Source organism: Pseudophryne corroboree, chromosome 5 (assembly GCF_028390025.1).
Source record: "Pseudophryne corroboree isolate aPseCor3 chromosome 5, aPseCor3.hap2, whole genome shotgun sequence".
Classification (NCBI taxonomy): Eukaryota; Metazoa; Chordata; class Amphibia; order Anura; family Myobatrachidae; genus Pseudophryne; species Pseudophryne corroboree.
In genome coordinates this window covers 671,609,478-671,627,124 of record NC_086448.1, presented here as the reverse complement: position 1 = coordinate 671,627,124, position 17,647 = coordinate 671,609,478, and the positions used below count along the sequence as shown (strand labels likewise).

Below are 17,647 nucleotides of genomic sequence, written 5' to 3'. Positions count from 1 at the left end.
TATAATATTGTATACCACCTACCCGTGGTTTTTTTTTTTCTTTCTTCTTTATACATACTACTATAGTAGCTTACTGTAGCAGTCTGCGGTGCTGCTGAGCTGACTGTGTCCAGCAGGTCCGTCATCAGTCATTACATAATAAATATATATACCTGTCCGGCTGCAGTACTAGTGATATTATATATATATATATATTGATTTCATCTCATTATCATCCAGTCTATATTAGCAGCAGACACAGTACGGTAGTCCACGGCTGTAGCTACCTCTGTGTCGGCAGTCGCTCGTCCATCCATAATTGTATACCACCTACCCGTGTTTTTTTTTTTTCTTTCTTCTTTATACATACTACTATAGTAGCTTACTGTAGCAGTCTGCGGTGCTGCTGAGCTGACTGTGTCCAGCAGGTCCGTCATCAGTCATTACATAATAAATATATATACCTGTCCGGCTGCAGTACTAGTGATATTATATATATATATATTGATTAGATCTCATTATCATCCAGTCTATATTAGCAGCAGACACAGTACGGTAGTCCACGGCTGTAGCTACCTCTGTGTCGGCAGTCGCTCGTCCATCCATAAGTATACTAGTATCCATCCATCTCCATTGTTTACCTGAGGTGCCTTTTAGTTGTGCCTATTAAAATATGGAGAACAAAAATGTTGAGGTTCCAAAATTAGGGAAAGATCAAGATCCACTTCCACCTCGTGCTGAAGCTGCTGCCACTAGTCATGGCCGAGACGATGAAATGCCAGCAACGTCGTCTGCCAAGGACGATGCCCAATGTCATAGTACAGAGCATGTAAAATCCAAAACACCAAATATCAGTAAAAAAAGGACTCCAAAATCTAAAATAAAATTGTCGGAGGAGAAGCGTAAACTTGCCAATATGCCATTTACCACACGGAGTGGCAAGGAACGGCTGAGGCCCTGGCCTATGTTCATGGCTAGTGGTTCAGCTTCACATGAGGATGGAAGCACTCAGCCTCTCGCTAGAAAAATGAAAAGACTCAAGCTGGCAAAAGCACCGCAAAGAACTGTGCGTTCTTTGAAATCCCAAATCCACAAGGAGAGTCCAATTGTGTCGGTTGCGATGCCTGATCTTCCCAACACTGGACGTGAAGAGCATGCGCCTTCCACCATTTGCACGCCCCCTGCAAGTGCTGGAAGGAGCACCCGCAGTCCAGTTCCTGATAGTCAGATTGAAGATGTCAGTGTTGAAGTACACCAGGATGAGGAGGATATGGGTGTTGCTGGCGCTGGGGAGGAAATTGACAAGGAGGATTCTGATGGTGAGGTGGTTTGTTTAAGTCAGGCACCTGGGGAGACACCTGTTGTCCGTGGGAGGAATATGGCCGTTGACATGCCTGGTGAAAATACCAAAAAAATCAGCTCTTCGGTGTGGAAGTATTTCAACAGAAATGCGGACAACATTTGTCAAGCCGTGTGTTGCCTTTGTCAAGCTGTAATAAGTAGGGGTAAGGACGTTAACCACCTCGGAACATCCTCCCTTATACGTCACCTGCAGCGCATTCATAATAAGTCAGTGACAAGTTCAAAAACTTTGGGCGACAGCGGAAGCAGTCCACTGACCAGTAAATCCCTTCCTCTTGTAACCAAGCTCACGCAAACCACCCCACCAACTCCCTCAGTGTCAATTTCCTCCTTCCCCAGGAATGCCAATAGTCCTGCAGGCCATGTCACTGGCAATTCTGACGATTCCTCTCCTGCCTGGGATTCCTCCGATGCATCCTTGCGTGTAACGCCTACTGCTGCTGGCGCTGCTGTTGTTGCTGCTGGGAGTCGATGGTCATCCCAGAGGGGAAATCGTAAGACCACTTTTACTACTTCCACCAAGCAATTGACTGTCCAACAGTCCTTTGCGAGGAAGATGAAATATCACAGCAGTCATCCTGCTGCAAAGCGGATAACTGAGGCCTTGGCATCCTGGGTGGTGAGAAACGTGGTTCCGGTATCCATCATTACTGCAGAGCCAACTAGAGACTTGTTGGAGGTACTGTGTCCCCGGTACCAAATACCATCTAGGTTCCATTTCTCTAGGCAGGCGATACCGAAAATGTACACAGACCTCAGAAAAAGAGTCACCAGTGTCCTAAAAAATGCAGCTGTACCCAATGTCCACTTAACCACGGACATGTGGACAAGTGGAGCAGGGCAGGGTCAGGACTATATGACTGTGACAGCCCACTGGGTAGATGTATGGACTCCCGCCGCAAGAACAGCAGCGGCGGCACCAGTAGCAGCATCTCGCAAACGCCAACTCTTTCCTAGGCAGGCTACGCTTTGTATCACCGGTTTCCAGAATACGCACACAGCTGAAAACCTCTTACGGCAACTGAGGAAGATCATCGCGGAATGGCTTACCCCAATTGGACTCTCCTGTGGATTTGTGGCATCGGACAACGCCAGCAATATTGTGTGTGCATTAAATATGGGCAAATTCCAGCACGTCCCATGTTTTGCACATACCTTGAATTTGGTGGTGCAGAATTTTTTTAAAAACGACAGGGGCGTGCAAGAGATGCTGTCGGTGGCCAGAAGAATTGCGGGACACTTTCGGCGTACAGGCACCACGTACAGAAGACTGGAGCAACACCAAAAACGCCTGAACCTGCCCTGCCATCATCTGAAGCAAGAAGTGGTAACGAGGTGGAATTCAACCCTATATATGCTTCAGAGGTTGGAGGAGCAGCAAAAGGCCATTCAAGCCTATACAATTCAGCACGATATAGGAGGTGGAATGCACCTGTCTCAAGCGCAGTGGAGAATGATTTCAACGTTGTGCAAGGTTCTGCTGCCCTTTGAACTTGCCACACGTGAAGTCAGTTCAGACACTGCCAGCCTGAGTCAGGTCATTCCCCTCATCAGGCTTTTGCAGAAGAAGCTGGAGACATTGAAGGAGGAGCTAACACGGAGCGATTCCGCTAGGCATGTGGGACTTGTGGATGGAGTCCTTAATTCGCTTAACAAGGATTCACGGGTGGTCAATCTGTTGAAATCAGAGCACTACATTTTGGCCACCGTGCTCGATCCTAGATTTAAAACCTACCTTGGATCTCTCTTTCCGGCAGACACAAGTCTGCTGGGGTTCAAAGACCTGCTGGTGAGAAAATTGTCAAGTCAAGCGGAACGCGACCTGTCAACATCTCCTCCTTCACATTCTCCCGCAACTGGGGGTGCGAGGAAAAGGCTCAGAATTCCGAGCCCACCCGCTGGCGGTGATGCAGGGCAGTCTGGAGCGACTGCTGATGCTGACATCTGGTCCGGACTGAAGGACCTGTCAACGATTACGGACATGTCGTCTACTGTCACTGCATATGATTCTCTCCCCATTGAAAGAATGGTGGAGGATTATATGAGTGACCGCATCCAAGTAGGCACGTCACACAGTCCGTACTTATACTGGCAGGAAAAAGAGGCAATTTGGAGGCCCTTGCACAAACTGGCTTTATTCTACCTAAGTTGCCCTCCCACAAGTGTGTACTCCGAAAGAGTGTTTAGTGCCGCCGCTCACCTTGTCAGCAATCGGCGTACGAGGTTACTTCCAGAAAATGTGGAGAAGATGATGTTCATTAAAATGAATTATAATCAATTCCTCCGTGGAGACATTGACCAGCAGCAATTGCCTCCACAAAGTACACAGGGAGCTGAGATGGTGGATTCCAGTGGGGACGAATTGATAATCTGTGAGGAGGGGGATGTACACAGTGATATATCGGAGGATGATGATGAGGTGGACATCTTGCCTCTGTAGAGCCAGTTTGTGCAAGGAGAGATTAATTGCTTCTTTTTCGGTGGGGGTCCAAACCAACCCGTCATTTCAGTCACAGTCGTGTGGCAGACCCTGTCACTGAAATGATGGGTTGGTTAAAGTGTGCATGTCCTGTTTATACAACATAAGGGTGGGTGGGAGGGCCCAAGGACAATTCCATCTTGCACCTCTTTTTTCTTTAATTTTTCTTTGCGTCATGTGCTGTTTGGGGAGTGTTTTTTGGAAGGGCCATCCTGCGTGACACTGCAGTGCCACTCCTAGATGGGCCCGGTGTTTGTGTCGGCCACTAGGGTCGCTTATCTTACTCACACAGCTACCTCATTGCGCCTCTTTTTTTCTTTGCGTCATGTGCTGTTTGGGGAGTGTTTTTTGGAAGGGCCATCCTGCGTGACACTGCAGTGCCACTCCTAGATGGGCCCGGTGTTTGTGTCGGCCACTAGGGTCGCTTATCTTACTCACACAGCTACCTCATTGCGCCTCTTTTTTTCTTTGCGTCATGTGCTGTTTGGGGAGTGTTTTTTGGAAGGGCCATCCTGCGTGACACTGCAGTGCCACTCCTAGATGGGCCCGGTGTTTGTGTCGGCCACTAGGGTCGCTTATCTTACTCACACAGCTACCTCATTGCGCCTCTTTTTTCTTTGCGTCATGTGCTGTTTGGGGAGTGTTTTTTGGAAGGGCCATCCTGCGTGACACTGCAGTGCCACTCCTAGATGGGCCCGGTGTTTGTGTCGGCCACTAGGGTCGCTTATCTTACTCACACAGCTACCTCATTGCGCCTCTTTTTTTCTTTGCGTCATGTGCTGTTTGGGGAGTGTTTTTTGGAAGGGCCATCCTGCGTGACACTGCAGTGCCACTCCTAGATGGGCCCGGTGTTTGTGTCGGCCACTAGGGTCGCTTATCTTACTCACACAGCTACCTCATTGCGCCTCTTTTTTTTCTTTGCGTCATGTGCTGTTTGGGGAGTGTTTTTTGGAAGGGCCATCCTGCGTGACACTGCAGTGCCACTCCTAGATGGGCCAGGTGTTTGTGTCGGCCACTAGGGTCGCTTATCTTACTCACACAGCTACCTCATTGCGCCTCTTTTTTTCTTTGCGTCATGTGCTGTTTGGGTAGTGTTTTTTGGAAGGGCCATCCTGCGTGACACTGCAGTGCCACTCCTAGATGGGCCCGGTGTTTGTGTCGGCCACTAGGGTCGCTTATCTTACTCACACAGCTACCTCGGTGCAAATTTTAGGACTAAAAATAATATTGTGAGGTGTGAGGTATTCAGAATAGACTGAAAATGAGTGGAAATTATGGTTTTTGAGGTTAATAATACTTTGGGATCAAAATGACCCCCAAATTCTATGATTTAAGCTGTTTTTTAGGGTTTTTTGAAAAAAACACCCGAATCCAAAACACACCCGAATCCGACAAAAAAAATTCGGTGAGGTTTTGCCAAAACGCGGTCGAACCCAAAACACGGCCGCGGAACCGAACCCAAAACCAAAACACAAAACCCGAAAAATTTCAAGTGCACATCTCTAAATTAGAAACACGAAAACCCTTTGCAACCCTTTGCACAATGGGCCTAATTCAAACCTGAATGCAGCTGCAAAATCTTTCTTTAATGGGCAAAACCATGTGCACTGCAGGTGGGGCAGATATAACATGTGCAGAGAGAGTTAGATTTGGGTGGGTTATATTGTTTCTGTGCAGGGTAAGTACTGGCTGCTTTATTTTTACACTGCAATTTAGATTTCAGTTTGAACACACCCCACCCAAATATAACTCTCTCTGCAGTGTGCACATGGTTTTGCCCATTGGAGAAAAAAATTGCTGCTGCAATAAGGTCTGAATTAGGCCCTATGTGGCTTAAGTAATTAAGCCAAGCCATGTCACCCATCATTATAACTCTCAGATTCTAACATTGTGATTTAGCAGATTTTCCATAATAGAGGATAGCTAAGAAGCATTCTTACAGTGGCCTTTTCCTAAAATAAAGTAATACACTGAGCCTCTGAGTGATGCTTTGACTGGATATTACCAGGCAAACATGGGATGGGACCCCTGGTGTTATCCGATAACAGGGTTTTTCCAGAGTGCATTTCACTGAAATAGAAGTATATCAGCGTTGAAGAGGTGAGTTGGCCACGTGGGTGCTATATATGCACGATCACTGGCAATATTTGTGCTCACCAGGCCATCAACCATCTCTATGAATTACACTTTTCCTTCATAAGGTGTTGGTTATAATATGAAGGGGAAGTTCCACTAGAAGTAGGGACATTTTAAATTCCCTTCAAGGAGCATCCCTCCACCAATTGGTGAGGGAGCCCACTCGGAAAGACGCAATATTAGACTTAATACTTACAAATGGAGACAGAATATCGGACGTAAAAGTGGGTGAAAACCTGGGATCCAGTGATCATCAAGCAGTATGGTTCAGCATAAAGACAGAGACTGACTCATCCAATACAAAAACAAAGGTGTTAGATTTTAGGACGGCTGATTTTGTAGGGATGGGAAAATGTGTAAGCCATTCTTTGGCAGAGTGGAGGAACTTGGAAGCAGTGCAGGAGAGGTGGGAAACATTAAAAAGTGCAATATTAAAGACAACAGACCCTTGTATCAAAAGTGTTAGGAAAAACACAAGGAAAATGAAGCCAGTGTGGTTTGCACAAGAAGTAGCAAATATTGGCCCTCATTCCGAGTTGTTCGCTCGGTAAAAATCTTCGCATCGCAGCGATTTTCCGCTTAATGCGCATGCGCAATGTCCGCACTGCGACTGCGCCAAGTAAATTTGCTATGTAGTTAGGAATTTTACTCACGGCTTTTTCATCAATCTGGCGATTGTAATGTGATTGACAGAAAATGGGTGTTACTGGGCGGAAATAGGCCGTTTTATGGGCGTGTGGGAAAAAACGCTAGCGTTTCCGGAAAAAACGCAGGAGTGGCCGGAGAAACGGAGGAGTGTCTGGGCGAACGCTGGGTGTGTTTGTGACGTCAAACCAGGAACGACAAGCGCTGAACTGATCGCATATGCCGAGTAAGTCTGGAGCTACTCAGAAACTGCTACGAGGTGTGTAATCGCAATATTGCGAATACATCGTTCGCAATTTTAAGATGCTAAGATTCACTCCCAGTAGGCGGCGGCTTAGCATGAGCAAATCTGCTAAAATCCGCTTGCGAGCGAACAACTCGGAATGAGGGCCATTGTGAAAGAAAAAAAGATGGCTTTTAGAAAATGTAAGCAGGTACAAAATAATGAAGACAAAGAGATATATCTTGTTAGACAGAAGGAGACTAAGAAGGTAATCAGAAGTGCAAAGGCACACGTTGAGGAGAAAATGGCCCAGAAGTGGGTAAAGGAGGCAAAACTTTTGTTTAGGTATATAAGCAAAAGGAGAAAAACAAAAGGCGGAATAATAAAACTAAAGACAGAGACTGGGAGCCTTGTTGAGGGAGATAATGTAATAGCTGATAATCTTAATTATTTTTGCTCAGTATTCGCTACTGAAAGAGAGGGGAAGGGGCCACAGTTAAGTTGCAGGGATATTCAGGAAAATGAAACAAGTACATTTACAGAGGAGTAGGTCCTAACAGAACTCTCAAAGCTGAAAGTGGACAAATCTTTGGAGCCAGATGGGATACATCCAAGGATACTAAAACAACTTAAAGAGGTGCTGGTTGCACCATTGACCCATTGACAGAATTATTAAACCAGTCATTAGCTACAGGAGTAATTCCAGAGGACTGGAAAAGAGCAAATGTAGTCCCACTGTACAAAAGTGGAAGTAAGGAAGAGGCAAACAACTACAGACCAGTGAGTCTTACATCAGTAAGAGTTGTAAATTATCTCAAATCCAGCAATTTACAGGATCCCAAACAGCATGGATTCACTGGGGGGAGATCATGTCAAACAAATCTTATTTACTTTTTTGACTGTGTGACTAAAGTGATGAATAAAGGTGGAGCCGTGGATATAGCTTATCTAGACTTTAGTAATGCTTTTGACACTGTTCCACATCGCAGACTGCTAAATAAAATTGGAAGTTTGGGATACTAGGATTATTGAATGGATAAGATCTTGGCTGCAGGATAGAAAACAGAGAGTTGTGGTAAACGGAGTGCATTCACAGGAAGGAAATGTTACCAGTGGAGTACCCCAGGGATCTGTACTTGGATCAGTGCTTTTAAATATCTTTATTGGTGACATTGCAAATGGCATTAAAGGTAAAGTATGCCTTTTTGCAGATGACACAAAGGTATGCAACAGGGTAGACACACCAGGTGGGGTAAAACAAATGATTGAGGATCTAGGTAGACTAGAGGAATGGTCAAGAGTCTGGCAATTACAGTTTAATGCCAAAAAAATGCAAAATCATGCACTTAGGTCTCAAAAATCCAAAGACTAAATATAGTATTAATGGAACTAAATTGGAAACTACTGAGGAGGAAAGGGATCTAGGAGTCACTATTTCAGGTGACTTAAAGGCAGGTAAGCAATGTAATAAAGCAATGAGGAAGGCTAGTCAAATGCTTTGCTGCATTGGGAGAGGAATCAGCAGCAGAAAGAAAGAAGTAATAATGCCACTGTATAGGTCATTGGTACGGCCACATCTAGAATACTGTGTTCAATACTGGAGGCCATATCTTCATAAGGAAATGAATACATTAGAGACTGTACAAAGAAGGGCAACTAAAATGGTGCATGACCTACATCACAAAACATACCCAGAAAGATTTAAAAAATCGCAATATGTATAGTTTGGAGCAGAGAAGGGAGAATAGGATTTTAAATACCTACCGGTAAATCCTTTTCTCGTAGTCCATAAGGGTTATTGGGGACAGATTAGTACGATGTGGTATAGACAGGTCCAAAGGAGCCAGTGCACTTTAAATTTCTTCAACTGGGTGTGCTGGCTCCTCCCCTCTATGCCTCCTCCTACAGGTCAGTTATAGGTAAAACAGTGCCCGAAGGATAATGACATACTTGAGAGAAGGAACCTAACAACAAAAGGTGTGGTGAGATTTACACACCAGCACACCAACATATAACGTAGCCAGCCACGCCTGGCAACAGGTTCACTACGGCTGGCCGGCGGTCGGGCTCCCGGCGACCAGCATCCCGGCGCCGGGAGCCCGACCGCCAGCTTACTGACAGCGTGGCGAGCGCAAATGAGCCCCTTGTGGGCTCGCTGCGCTCGCCACGCTACGGGCACGGTGGCGCGACACTATTTTATTCTCCCTCTATGAGGGTCGTGGACCCCCACGAGGGAAAATAAGTGTCGGTATGCCGGCTGTCGGGCTCCCGGCGCCGGTATACTGAGCGCCGGGAGGCCGACCGCCGGCATACAGAAGACCACCCCTGGCAACATTAACAGCAACAGCTGAACAGGAACACAAAACAGAGAACCTGCAGAAAGTCACCGCACAGAGGCGGGAGCCCAATATTCCTTATGGACTACGAGAAAAGGATTTACCGGTAGGTATTTAAAATTCTATTTTCTCTAGCATCCATAAGGGATATTGAGGACAGATTAGTAAAATGGGGATGTCCCAAAGTTTTTCAGAACGGGCGGGAACGTGCTGAGACATCTGCAGCACTACCTGCCCAAACTGGATATCCTCTTTGGCCAGGGTATCAAACTTGTAGAACTTCACAAAGGTGTTCTTTCCCCAACCAGGTAGCAGCTCGGCACAATTGTAGGGCCGAGACTCCACGGGCAGCCGCCCAGGAAGCGCCCACCGACCTGGTAGAGTTGGCCTTCAGAGACTGTAGAACAGGTAAGGCTGCCAACCTATATGCCTGTTGGATAGTAAGCCTAATCTAATGAGCAATGGACTGCTTTGAAGCAGGGCGACCCTTTTTGCGCGCATCATAGAGCACGATCAAGGAATACGTAGACTTTCAAGGCTCGCACTGCATCCAATGCCTCCGGAGGAGCAGAAGTGTCAGAACTGGACTGAATCACAATAGGTTGATTCAAGTGAAATGCGGAGACCACCTCCAGCAGGAACTGCTGTCTAGTCCTGACCTCCGCTCTGTTCTCGTAAAAGACCAAGGGGGTCATTCCGAGTTGGTCGTAGCTGTACTAAATTTAGCATAGCTACAATCATTCACACTGACATGCGTGGGGATGTCCGCCCCGCATGTCAGTGCCGCCCCCCCCCCCCCGCAGAAGTGCAAAGGCATCACACAGCGACGATGCCTTTGCACTTCAAGAGTAGCTCCCGACCAGTGCAGCTTTAGCGTGCTGGCTGGGAGCTACTCATCACTCCCCGGCCCGCAGCGGCTGCGTGTGATGTCACGCAGCCGCCGCGGCCCGCCCCCACAACGGTCCGGCCACACCTGCATTGGCCGGACCGCGCCCCCTAAAAGGCGGCATAACGCCGCCATCCAGCCCACTCCCACCCAGCGACCACCTCTGCCTCAGAGGTGATCGCTAGGCAACGACGGCTGGTATGCTCCGGTGCACCAGGAGACATATCTCCGCCAGATATGATGATAGTGTTTTGACGTCACAGGTTTTTTGGCTTGCACCATAGTGGCAATGACCTTCTTGGAAGGCCCTTTGTGAGCTAGGATGTTCCGCTCAACTTTCATGCCATCAAACGAAGCCGTCGTAAGTCAGGGTAAACCAGAAGAGCCGCGTACCACGTTCTTCGGGGCCAATTCGGGGCAATCAAGATTGCTGTCACTCTTTGATGCCTGATCCGCTTGAGCACCCTTGGGATCAATGGAATCGGAGGAAAGAGGTAGACCAGCTGGTAAGGCCAAGGCGATGTCAGCGCATCCACTGCACTCGCCTGAGGGTCCCTGGTTCATGAGCAATAGCAGCAAAGCTTCTTGTTGAGGCGAGAGGCCATCAAGTCGATCTGTGGGCATCCCCACTTGTCGATGATCTGTTGAAACACCTGAGGGTGTAGTCCTCACTCCCCCAGGTGGAGGTCGTAGCGACTCAGGAAGTCCGCTTCCCAGTTGCCCACTCCCGGAATGAAGATCGCGGACAGTGCTCTTGCATTTCCATCTGCCCAGAGGAGTATTCTTGACACTTCTCGCATGCAGGCCCTGCTTTTTGTTCCTCCTTGTCGATTGATGTACGCCACGGCCGTGACGTTGTCCGACTGAACCTGGATTGCCCAATCCCGGAGTAGAGGGGAGGCCTGAATCAGAGCATTGTAAATGGCCTGAAGTTTCAGGATATTGATTGGAAGGAGGGCCTCTTGGGCAGACCACCTTGCCTGGAGCTGCGCCCCCAGGGTGACAGTTCCCCATCCTCTCAGACTCGCATCCGTCATGAGGAGGATCCAATCCTGAATCCCAAAGCATCGACCTTCCAGCAGGTTGGAAGACTGTAGCCACCACAGGAGGGAAATACTGGCCTGGGGTGACAGCCGAATCATCCGGTGCATCTGAAGATGGGAACCGGACCACTTGTTCAGGATGTCCAATTGGAACGGTCTGGCATGAAACCTTCCGAACTGAATCGCCTCGTACGAGGGCACCATCTTTCCCAACAATTTTATGCATAGATGAATGGAGACTCGAGCAGGTTGGAGCACCATGCGAACCATTTCTTGAAGAGTTCTCAGTTTTTCCTCTGGGAGGAACACTTTCTGTGCTACAGTATCTAGTAGCATCCCCAGAAACAGGACCCGCTGAGACGGTTCCAGATGGGACTTCTGCAGGTTGAGGATCCACCCGTAGTGAGACAGAAGTTGAATAGTGCGATCTTTATGGAGCAATAGAAGCTCCCTGGAACTCGCTTTTATCAGGAGATCATCCAGGTATGGAATTACGTTGACCCCCTGGACCCTGAGCAGAAACATAATTTCCACCATCACCTTCGTGATCACCCTCGGAGCTGTAGACAGGCCGAAGGGTAATGCCTGAAACTGGTAGTGATCTTCAGTAGGGCGAACCGCAGATAGGCCTGATGAGGAGGCCAAATTGGGATATCGAGGTAAGCGTCCTTGATATCCAGGGACACTAGGAATTCCTGTTGTTCCAGGCCTGCAATCACCACTCTCAAAGATTCCATCTTGAATTTGAAAACCTTCAGGTAAGGATTCAAGGACTTCAGATTCAGAATGGGGCTCACAGACCCATCTGGTTTTGGTACTACAAACAGACTGGAATAGAAACCTTGTCCTCGTTGTTGTAGGGGTACTGGAACAATAATCTGGGACTGGACCAACTTGTTGATGGCCAGTAGCAGCGTACCTCGCATATTTTCCAAAGCTGGTAAGCTTGATTTGAAAAATAATTGGGGAGGAGCACCGTCGAACTCCAGCTTGTAGCCCTGAGAGATAAGGTCCCTTACCCAAGCATCTTGACAGGAACCGTCCCAGATGTGGCTGTAGTGACGTAACCAAGCTCCGCCACGAAATCCCCTCTGGGTGGATGGGCACCATCATGCTGAAGTTTTTGCGGAAGCAGAATTGGTACTCTGATCCTGAGATCCAGCAACGGCTGGTTTCTTAGGCTTACCTCTGGTGCCTCTAGTTGCGTTGGAGGCCTCCCTGGCCCTAGATCAAAATCTAGAGGACTGAAATGACTGAGTAGACAGTCTCAGGTATGTACGTCTAGCAGGCGGAGCTCCTGAAGGGAGAAACGTGGATTTCCCAGCAGTAGCTTTGGAGATCCATGCGTCCAATTCACCTCCAAAGAGCCATTTACCTGTAAAGGGAAGAGATTCCACATTATGTTTGGAGTTAGCGTCAGCAATCCATATGGCTCTGCATGCAGACACAGCCATAGCAGAGGTCCTAGCTTTAATATTGACAATCTCTTTAAGGGAGTCACAGAGGAATCTTGCCGTGTCCTGAATGTGTTTTAGAAAAGTTGCAGTAGTAACTAAGGTCACATCACCCAAAAGACCTGCCTGAATTTGAGAAGCCCAGGAATAAATTGCATGTGTCATCCAGCAACCAGCAATGACCTGTCTTTGAGCTACACCTGCAGCAGTGTAGATAGATTTTAGAGTGGCCTTAATTTTCCTATCTGCCTAGTCCTTTACCGTAAAGGAGCCCAGAGCAGGAAGTACCGCCTTTTTAGAAAGACATCCACTGCTGGAGATTCTTCACAGAATTTTCTGCCTTCAGGGGCAAAGGGGAATGTATGCAGAAACCGTTTGGACACCTGATATTTTTTATCTGGATTTTTCCAAGCTATTTTAAATAAGTCATCAAATTCCTTGGAATCAGGAAATGTGACTGTCAGATTGTTTTGTGGGAGGAAAAATGACTGCTGAGTATTAGCATCCTCCAGGGGGAGCTTTAACACATCCCGAATAGCCAATATGAGGGGTTCAATACTCTGGGTAGGGGAGGAATCTGTAGGTTATGGTAGAGGCTAAGACAGTAGAGCAATTTAAACATGCATGGGATAGACATGGATATTCTTATAAAAAAATAAGGATCAAATAAGGTTTGAGACTAGGGTATGGGTCATTGGGTCGACCCAATTTAGGTCGACACTCATTAGGTCGACCACTGAAGGTCGACATTGCCGTTAGGTCGATATGGCCGTTAGGTTGACATATACTAGGTCGACAGCTGAAAAGGTCGATATGAGGATTTTTACTGTTTTTGGTGTCGTTCTCTCTGTAAAGTGACGGGGAACCCAAATTAGTGCACTGTGTCCCCTCGCATGGCTTGCTTCACTCGTCATGCTTCGGGCAAGGTGCCTCGCTACACTACCACTGCACTCGGCACAGGTTACCGTTTCAATCGTAGTCCACATGGATTGTTAAGTATGAAAAAATCCAAAAAATGTAAAAAAAGTGAAAAATCCACGTCGACCTGTTGACTTAGTACATGTCGACCTAACGGCCATGTCGACCTAAGGGCAATGTCGACCTTCAGTGGTCGACCTAATGAGTGTCGACCTAAGTTGGGTCGACCTAACAACCGTATACCAGACATTAAAATATGGTTAAAAAAAAGAGGCAGACTAGATGGGACAAGCGGTTCTTATCTGCCATCAACTGTTTCTATGTTTCTAAGAGAGATTTTAAACTCTGGGTTTACTGGTTCTTTAAATGTATTATTAGCCTAAAGTTGAGACAAGGGGCCTAATTCAGAGTTGATCGCAGCAGCAAATTTGTTAGCAGTTGGGAAAAACCATATGCACTGCAGGTGTGGCAGATATAACATGTGCAAAAAGAGTTAGATTTGGGTGGGGTGTGTTCAATCTGAAATCTAAATTGCAGTGTAAAATTAAGCAGCCAGTATTTACCCTGCACAGAAACAAAATAACCCACCCAAATCTAACTGCAAATGTTATATCTGCTACATCTGCAGTGCACATGGGAGGTCATTCCGAGTCGTTCGCTCTGAAAATTTCTTCGCATCGCAGCGTTTTTCCGCTTAGTGCGCATGCGCAATGTCCGCACTGCGACTGCGCCAAGTAAATTTGCTATGAAGTTTGGATTTTTACTCACGGCTTTTTCTTCGCTCAGGCGATCGCAGTGTGATTGACAGGAAATGGGTGTTACTGGGCGGAAACAGGCCGTTTTATGGGCGTGTGGGGAAAAACGCTACCGTTTCCGGAAAAAACGCGGGAGTGGCTGGAGAAACGGAGGAGTGTCTGGGCGAACGCTGGGTGTGTTTGTGACGTCAAACCAGGAACGATAAGCACTGAACTGATCGCAGATGCCGAGTAAGTCTGAAGCTACTCTGAAACTGCTAAGAAGTTTGTAATCGCAAAATTGCGAATACGTCGTTCGCAATTTTAGGATGCTAAGATTCACTCCCAGTAGGCGGCGGCTTAGCGTGAGCAACTCTGCTAAAATCGCCTTGCGAGCGAACAACTCGGAATGACCTCCATGGTTTTGCCCAACTGCTAACAAATTTGCTGCTGCGATCAACTCTGAATTACCACCAATATTTTATTCAATTTGTCGTTTTGTGCCGAATCAGAACAACAAATCGACCACATTGCCCAGTGAGTACGCACTATTGCGAGGCTCCAATACTTCCTTTTATCACATCTTTAGATCTGGCTGCAGAGCGGCAGATCTTAAGATATATTTTACAATTTTGTTCAAATCGTCTGGTGTGTCCACGCTACCTGATATGTATACATATATATTATTAACGACCTAATGATGTGCGATATATTGTTTGGTAGTTTGAAGGATTGCAGCGTTTATGCACTGTATAGTTTGTTCTGGAGTTCAAGGGAAATCAGGACGACCATGGTCTAGTGTGTACCCAGCTTTATGCAGTAGAAATTGGTCAACTTCTGCAGCACATTAAGTATTTCATGCATGTATTTATCTTATTTGTGCATCATTAATAACCAGGTCATATAATACTTCCACTTACCACTAACAAACAGTACTCTCTCCGTTTTCCCATCTTCCTGCTTCTCATCCAGCCACCTGAAAGGGCATAGTTAGAAAGAAATGACTCAAACATTATACATACATAAATATTAAATATTAAAATGTGGAGAAATGATATGCAGCACTATATTAAACTACTAAATAATTAGCTACATAGTCTCATTAGGATAATTTGTTTTTCTTAGAAATAGGAAATAAAATCATTTATTGCATGTATCGAATATCTTAATGCATGTACTAATGACTTGTTAATTTTTATTCAATTTGCAAAAATTAACCATGGATATTCTGGGGGTCATTTATGAATTGCAAAAACCTCAGCTGAGCAGTAAAAACCCATGTGAACTGATTGACCTTGTGAGTGTGCTTAGGTTTTGCTGAAGCTCATTGTTTTACAAAGGATGATTGTGGTGTGAGAAGATATTTTCGTAGATAGAGGGTGGATTGAGGACCGCCGAGACTTTGGGCGTGATTGTGCTAAGGAGCATGGCCACTCTTATATATGTTACTGTGGTGTGTGCCATTGCAAAGCACTCTCGCATGCATTGGGGCCTTAATTGTCCTCCTGTTTTATATTTTATATTAATATCTTTGATTTGTATAATCTCCCCTTACACACACTGGGGAGGCCAGTGCCCTGCAACCATCACAAAGACTGCCACAGCTCCCAGGACCCTCTCACAGGCCACCAGCCCTTAAGAGTGGCTGTCTGAGCCAGCAATATACTTACCAAAACTGAGGCCACGAATATTATCTGAGAGGCTGCCAGCAGACTACTATCATTGGGGAGGCAACAAGCATAGCTACCACGGCCATCATCTAGCAGGCTGCATGCGCACCCATCATTTCTGCCAGTGCTGAAGCCATGACAATCATATGGCAAATTGCCAGTGCCCCAAATGTGAGGCTGCCAGTACCAGCAACATGGTTACCAAAGCTGAGGCCACAAATAATATCCAGGAGGCTGCCAGCAGTCCCCTGCCTAAGATCATCGGGCATGTCACAAACACAGCCACTACAGCCATCATCTGGGAGGCTGCATATTCCCCTATACCACCTACCAGTGAGGAGACTGCCAGTGCCCCAAAGACAAGTATCAGCACCCCCCAAGACCTTCATCAGAGAGGACCATCTGGCATGCCACCAAGACTTAAGAAAAACGAAAAAGCAATTAGTAAGTGCGCTGTCAACGGCAGCCTGTATAGGGATGGTTAGTCCCTAAAGGGTGAGTACAGGACAGAGAAGGATACGGGCGCCGGCTGAATCTCAAAATAAAGAACGGATACAAATTTAGCAAGTAAAAAATTAATCATACATTTATTAAAATTAATCTAAAAATATGACATGTGTGTTGTCAGGAAGGTAATCAATAAAAAAGGTTGAGAGTCTCTCAAATTATCCTTGGACCACTTATATTTCATTGAGGAAATATGCACTGGTATTCTGGCTAGGACTCAGTCCTCCAAGGTATCCTCATATAATTTCAGATATAGATATTACCATGGTCTCAGAAAGAAGTCCCCTTGGTTCTCAATTGCAGATCGAGGTCCAATAGCAAACAGGTCGCTCAGGGATGTCATGAATGTGAAATCTTTCTATATGATCAACATTTCTTCTTGACCACGGGCACTGCAACTGTTATCCTGAATTATCTGGCAAATTCTGGACTTTAAATCCCCCAGGATCCCTATCAGCATTATCCATCTGGAGTCTCTGCATACTCCCCTGCTGCTATTGGACCTCGATCTGCAATTGAGAACCAAGGGGACTTCTTTCTGAGACCATGGTAATATCTATATCTGAAATTATATGAGGATACCTTGGAGGACTGAGTCCTAGCCAGAATACCAGTGCATATTTCCTCAATGAAATATAAGTGGTCCTAGGATAATTTGAGAGACTCTCAACCTTTTTTATTGATTACCTTCCTGACAACACACATGTCATATTTTGAGATTAATTTTAATAAATGTATGATTAATTTTTTACTTGATAAATTTGTATCCGTTCTTTATTTTGAGATTCAGCCGGCGCCCGTATCCTTCTCTGTCCAAGACTTAAGAGAGGCTGCCTATGCTAGCAACACAATTAACTAAGCTAAGTCTACAAATATTATCCAAGAGGCTGCCAGTCGTCCCATAACTAAGATCACTTGGGAGGCCACAAGCACAGCCACCACAGCCATCATCTGGGAGGCTGCACATTCCACATCACACCTATCAGCGCAGAGGCCACAAGCACCACAAAGTCAAATATCAGCTAAGAGGCTGCCAGTGCCACAATCACAATTTCCATCACTGAAGCCACCAGTGCACCCACCAAGACCTTAATCAGGGAGGAAGCATGCGATCTCATCACATCTATCATCTGTGAGGCAGCCAGCACTCCAATCACTTTAATTATCCAGAAGACTGTCAGCACAACCACTGCAGCCGTCACATATACCTGTGTGGAGGCCATCAGCATCACAACAATGACCATCATTGCTGAGGCTGCTAGGTACCTCCACAAC

General features: G+C 46.4%; 1 protein-coding gene across 1 annotated transcript in view; it reads right to left on the bottom strand.

Annotated features, from left to right (window-relative positions):
* RP1 (RP1 axonemal microtubule associated) overlaps positions 1-17,647 on the bottom strand; it is a 1,008,071-nt gene that overhangs the window by 397,258 nt on the left and 593,166 nt on the right. Inside the window, exon 30 of the mRNA XM_063923729.1 lies at positions 15,116-15,171. Coding sequence (XP_063779799.1) covers positions 15,116-15,171 — 56 coding nt within the window. The remainder of the gene's footprint in view (positions 1-15,115; positions 15,172-17,647) is intronic.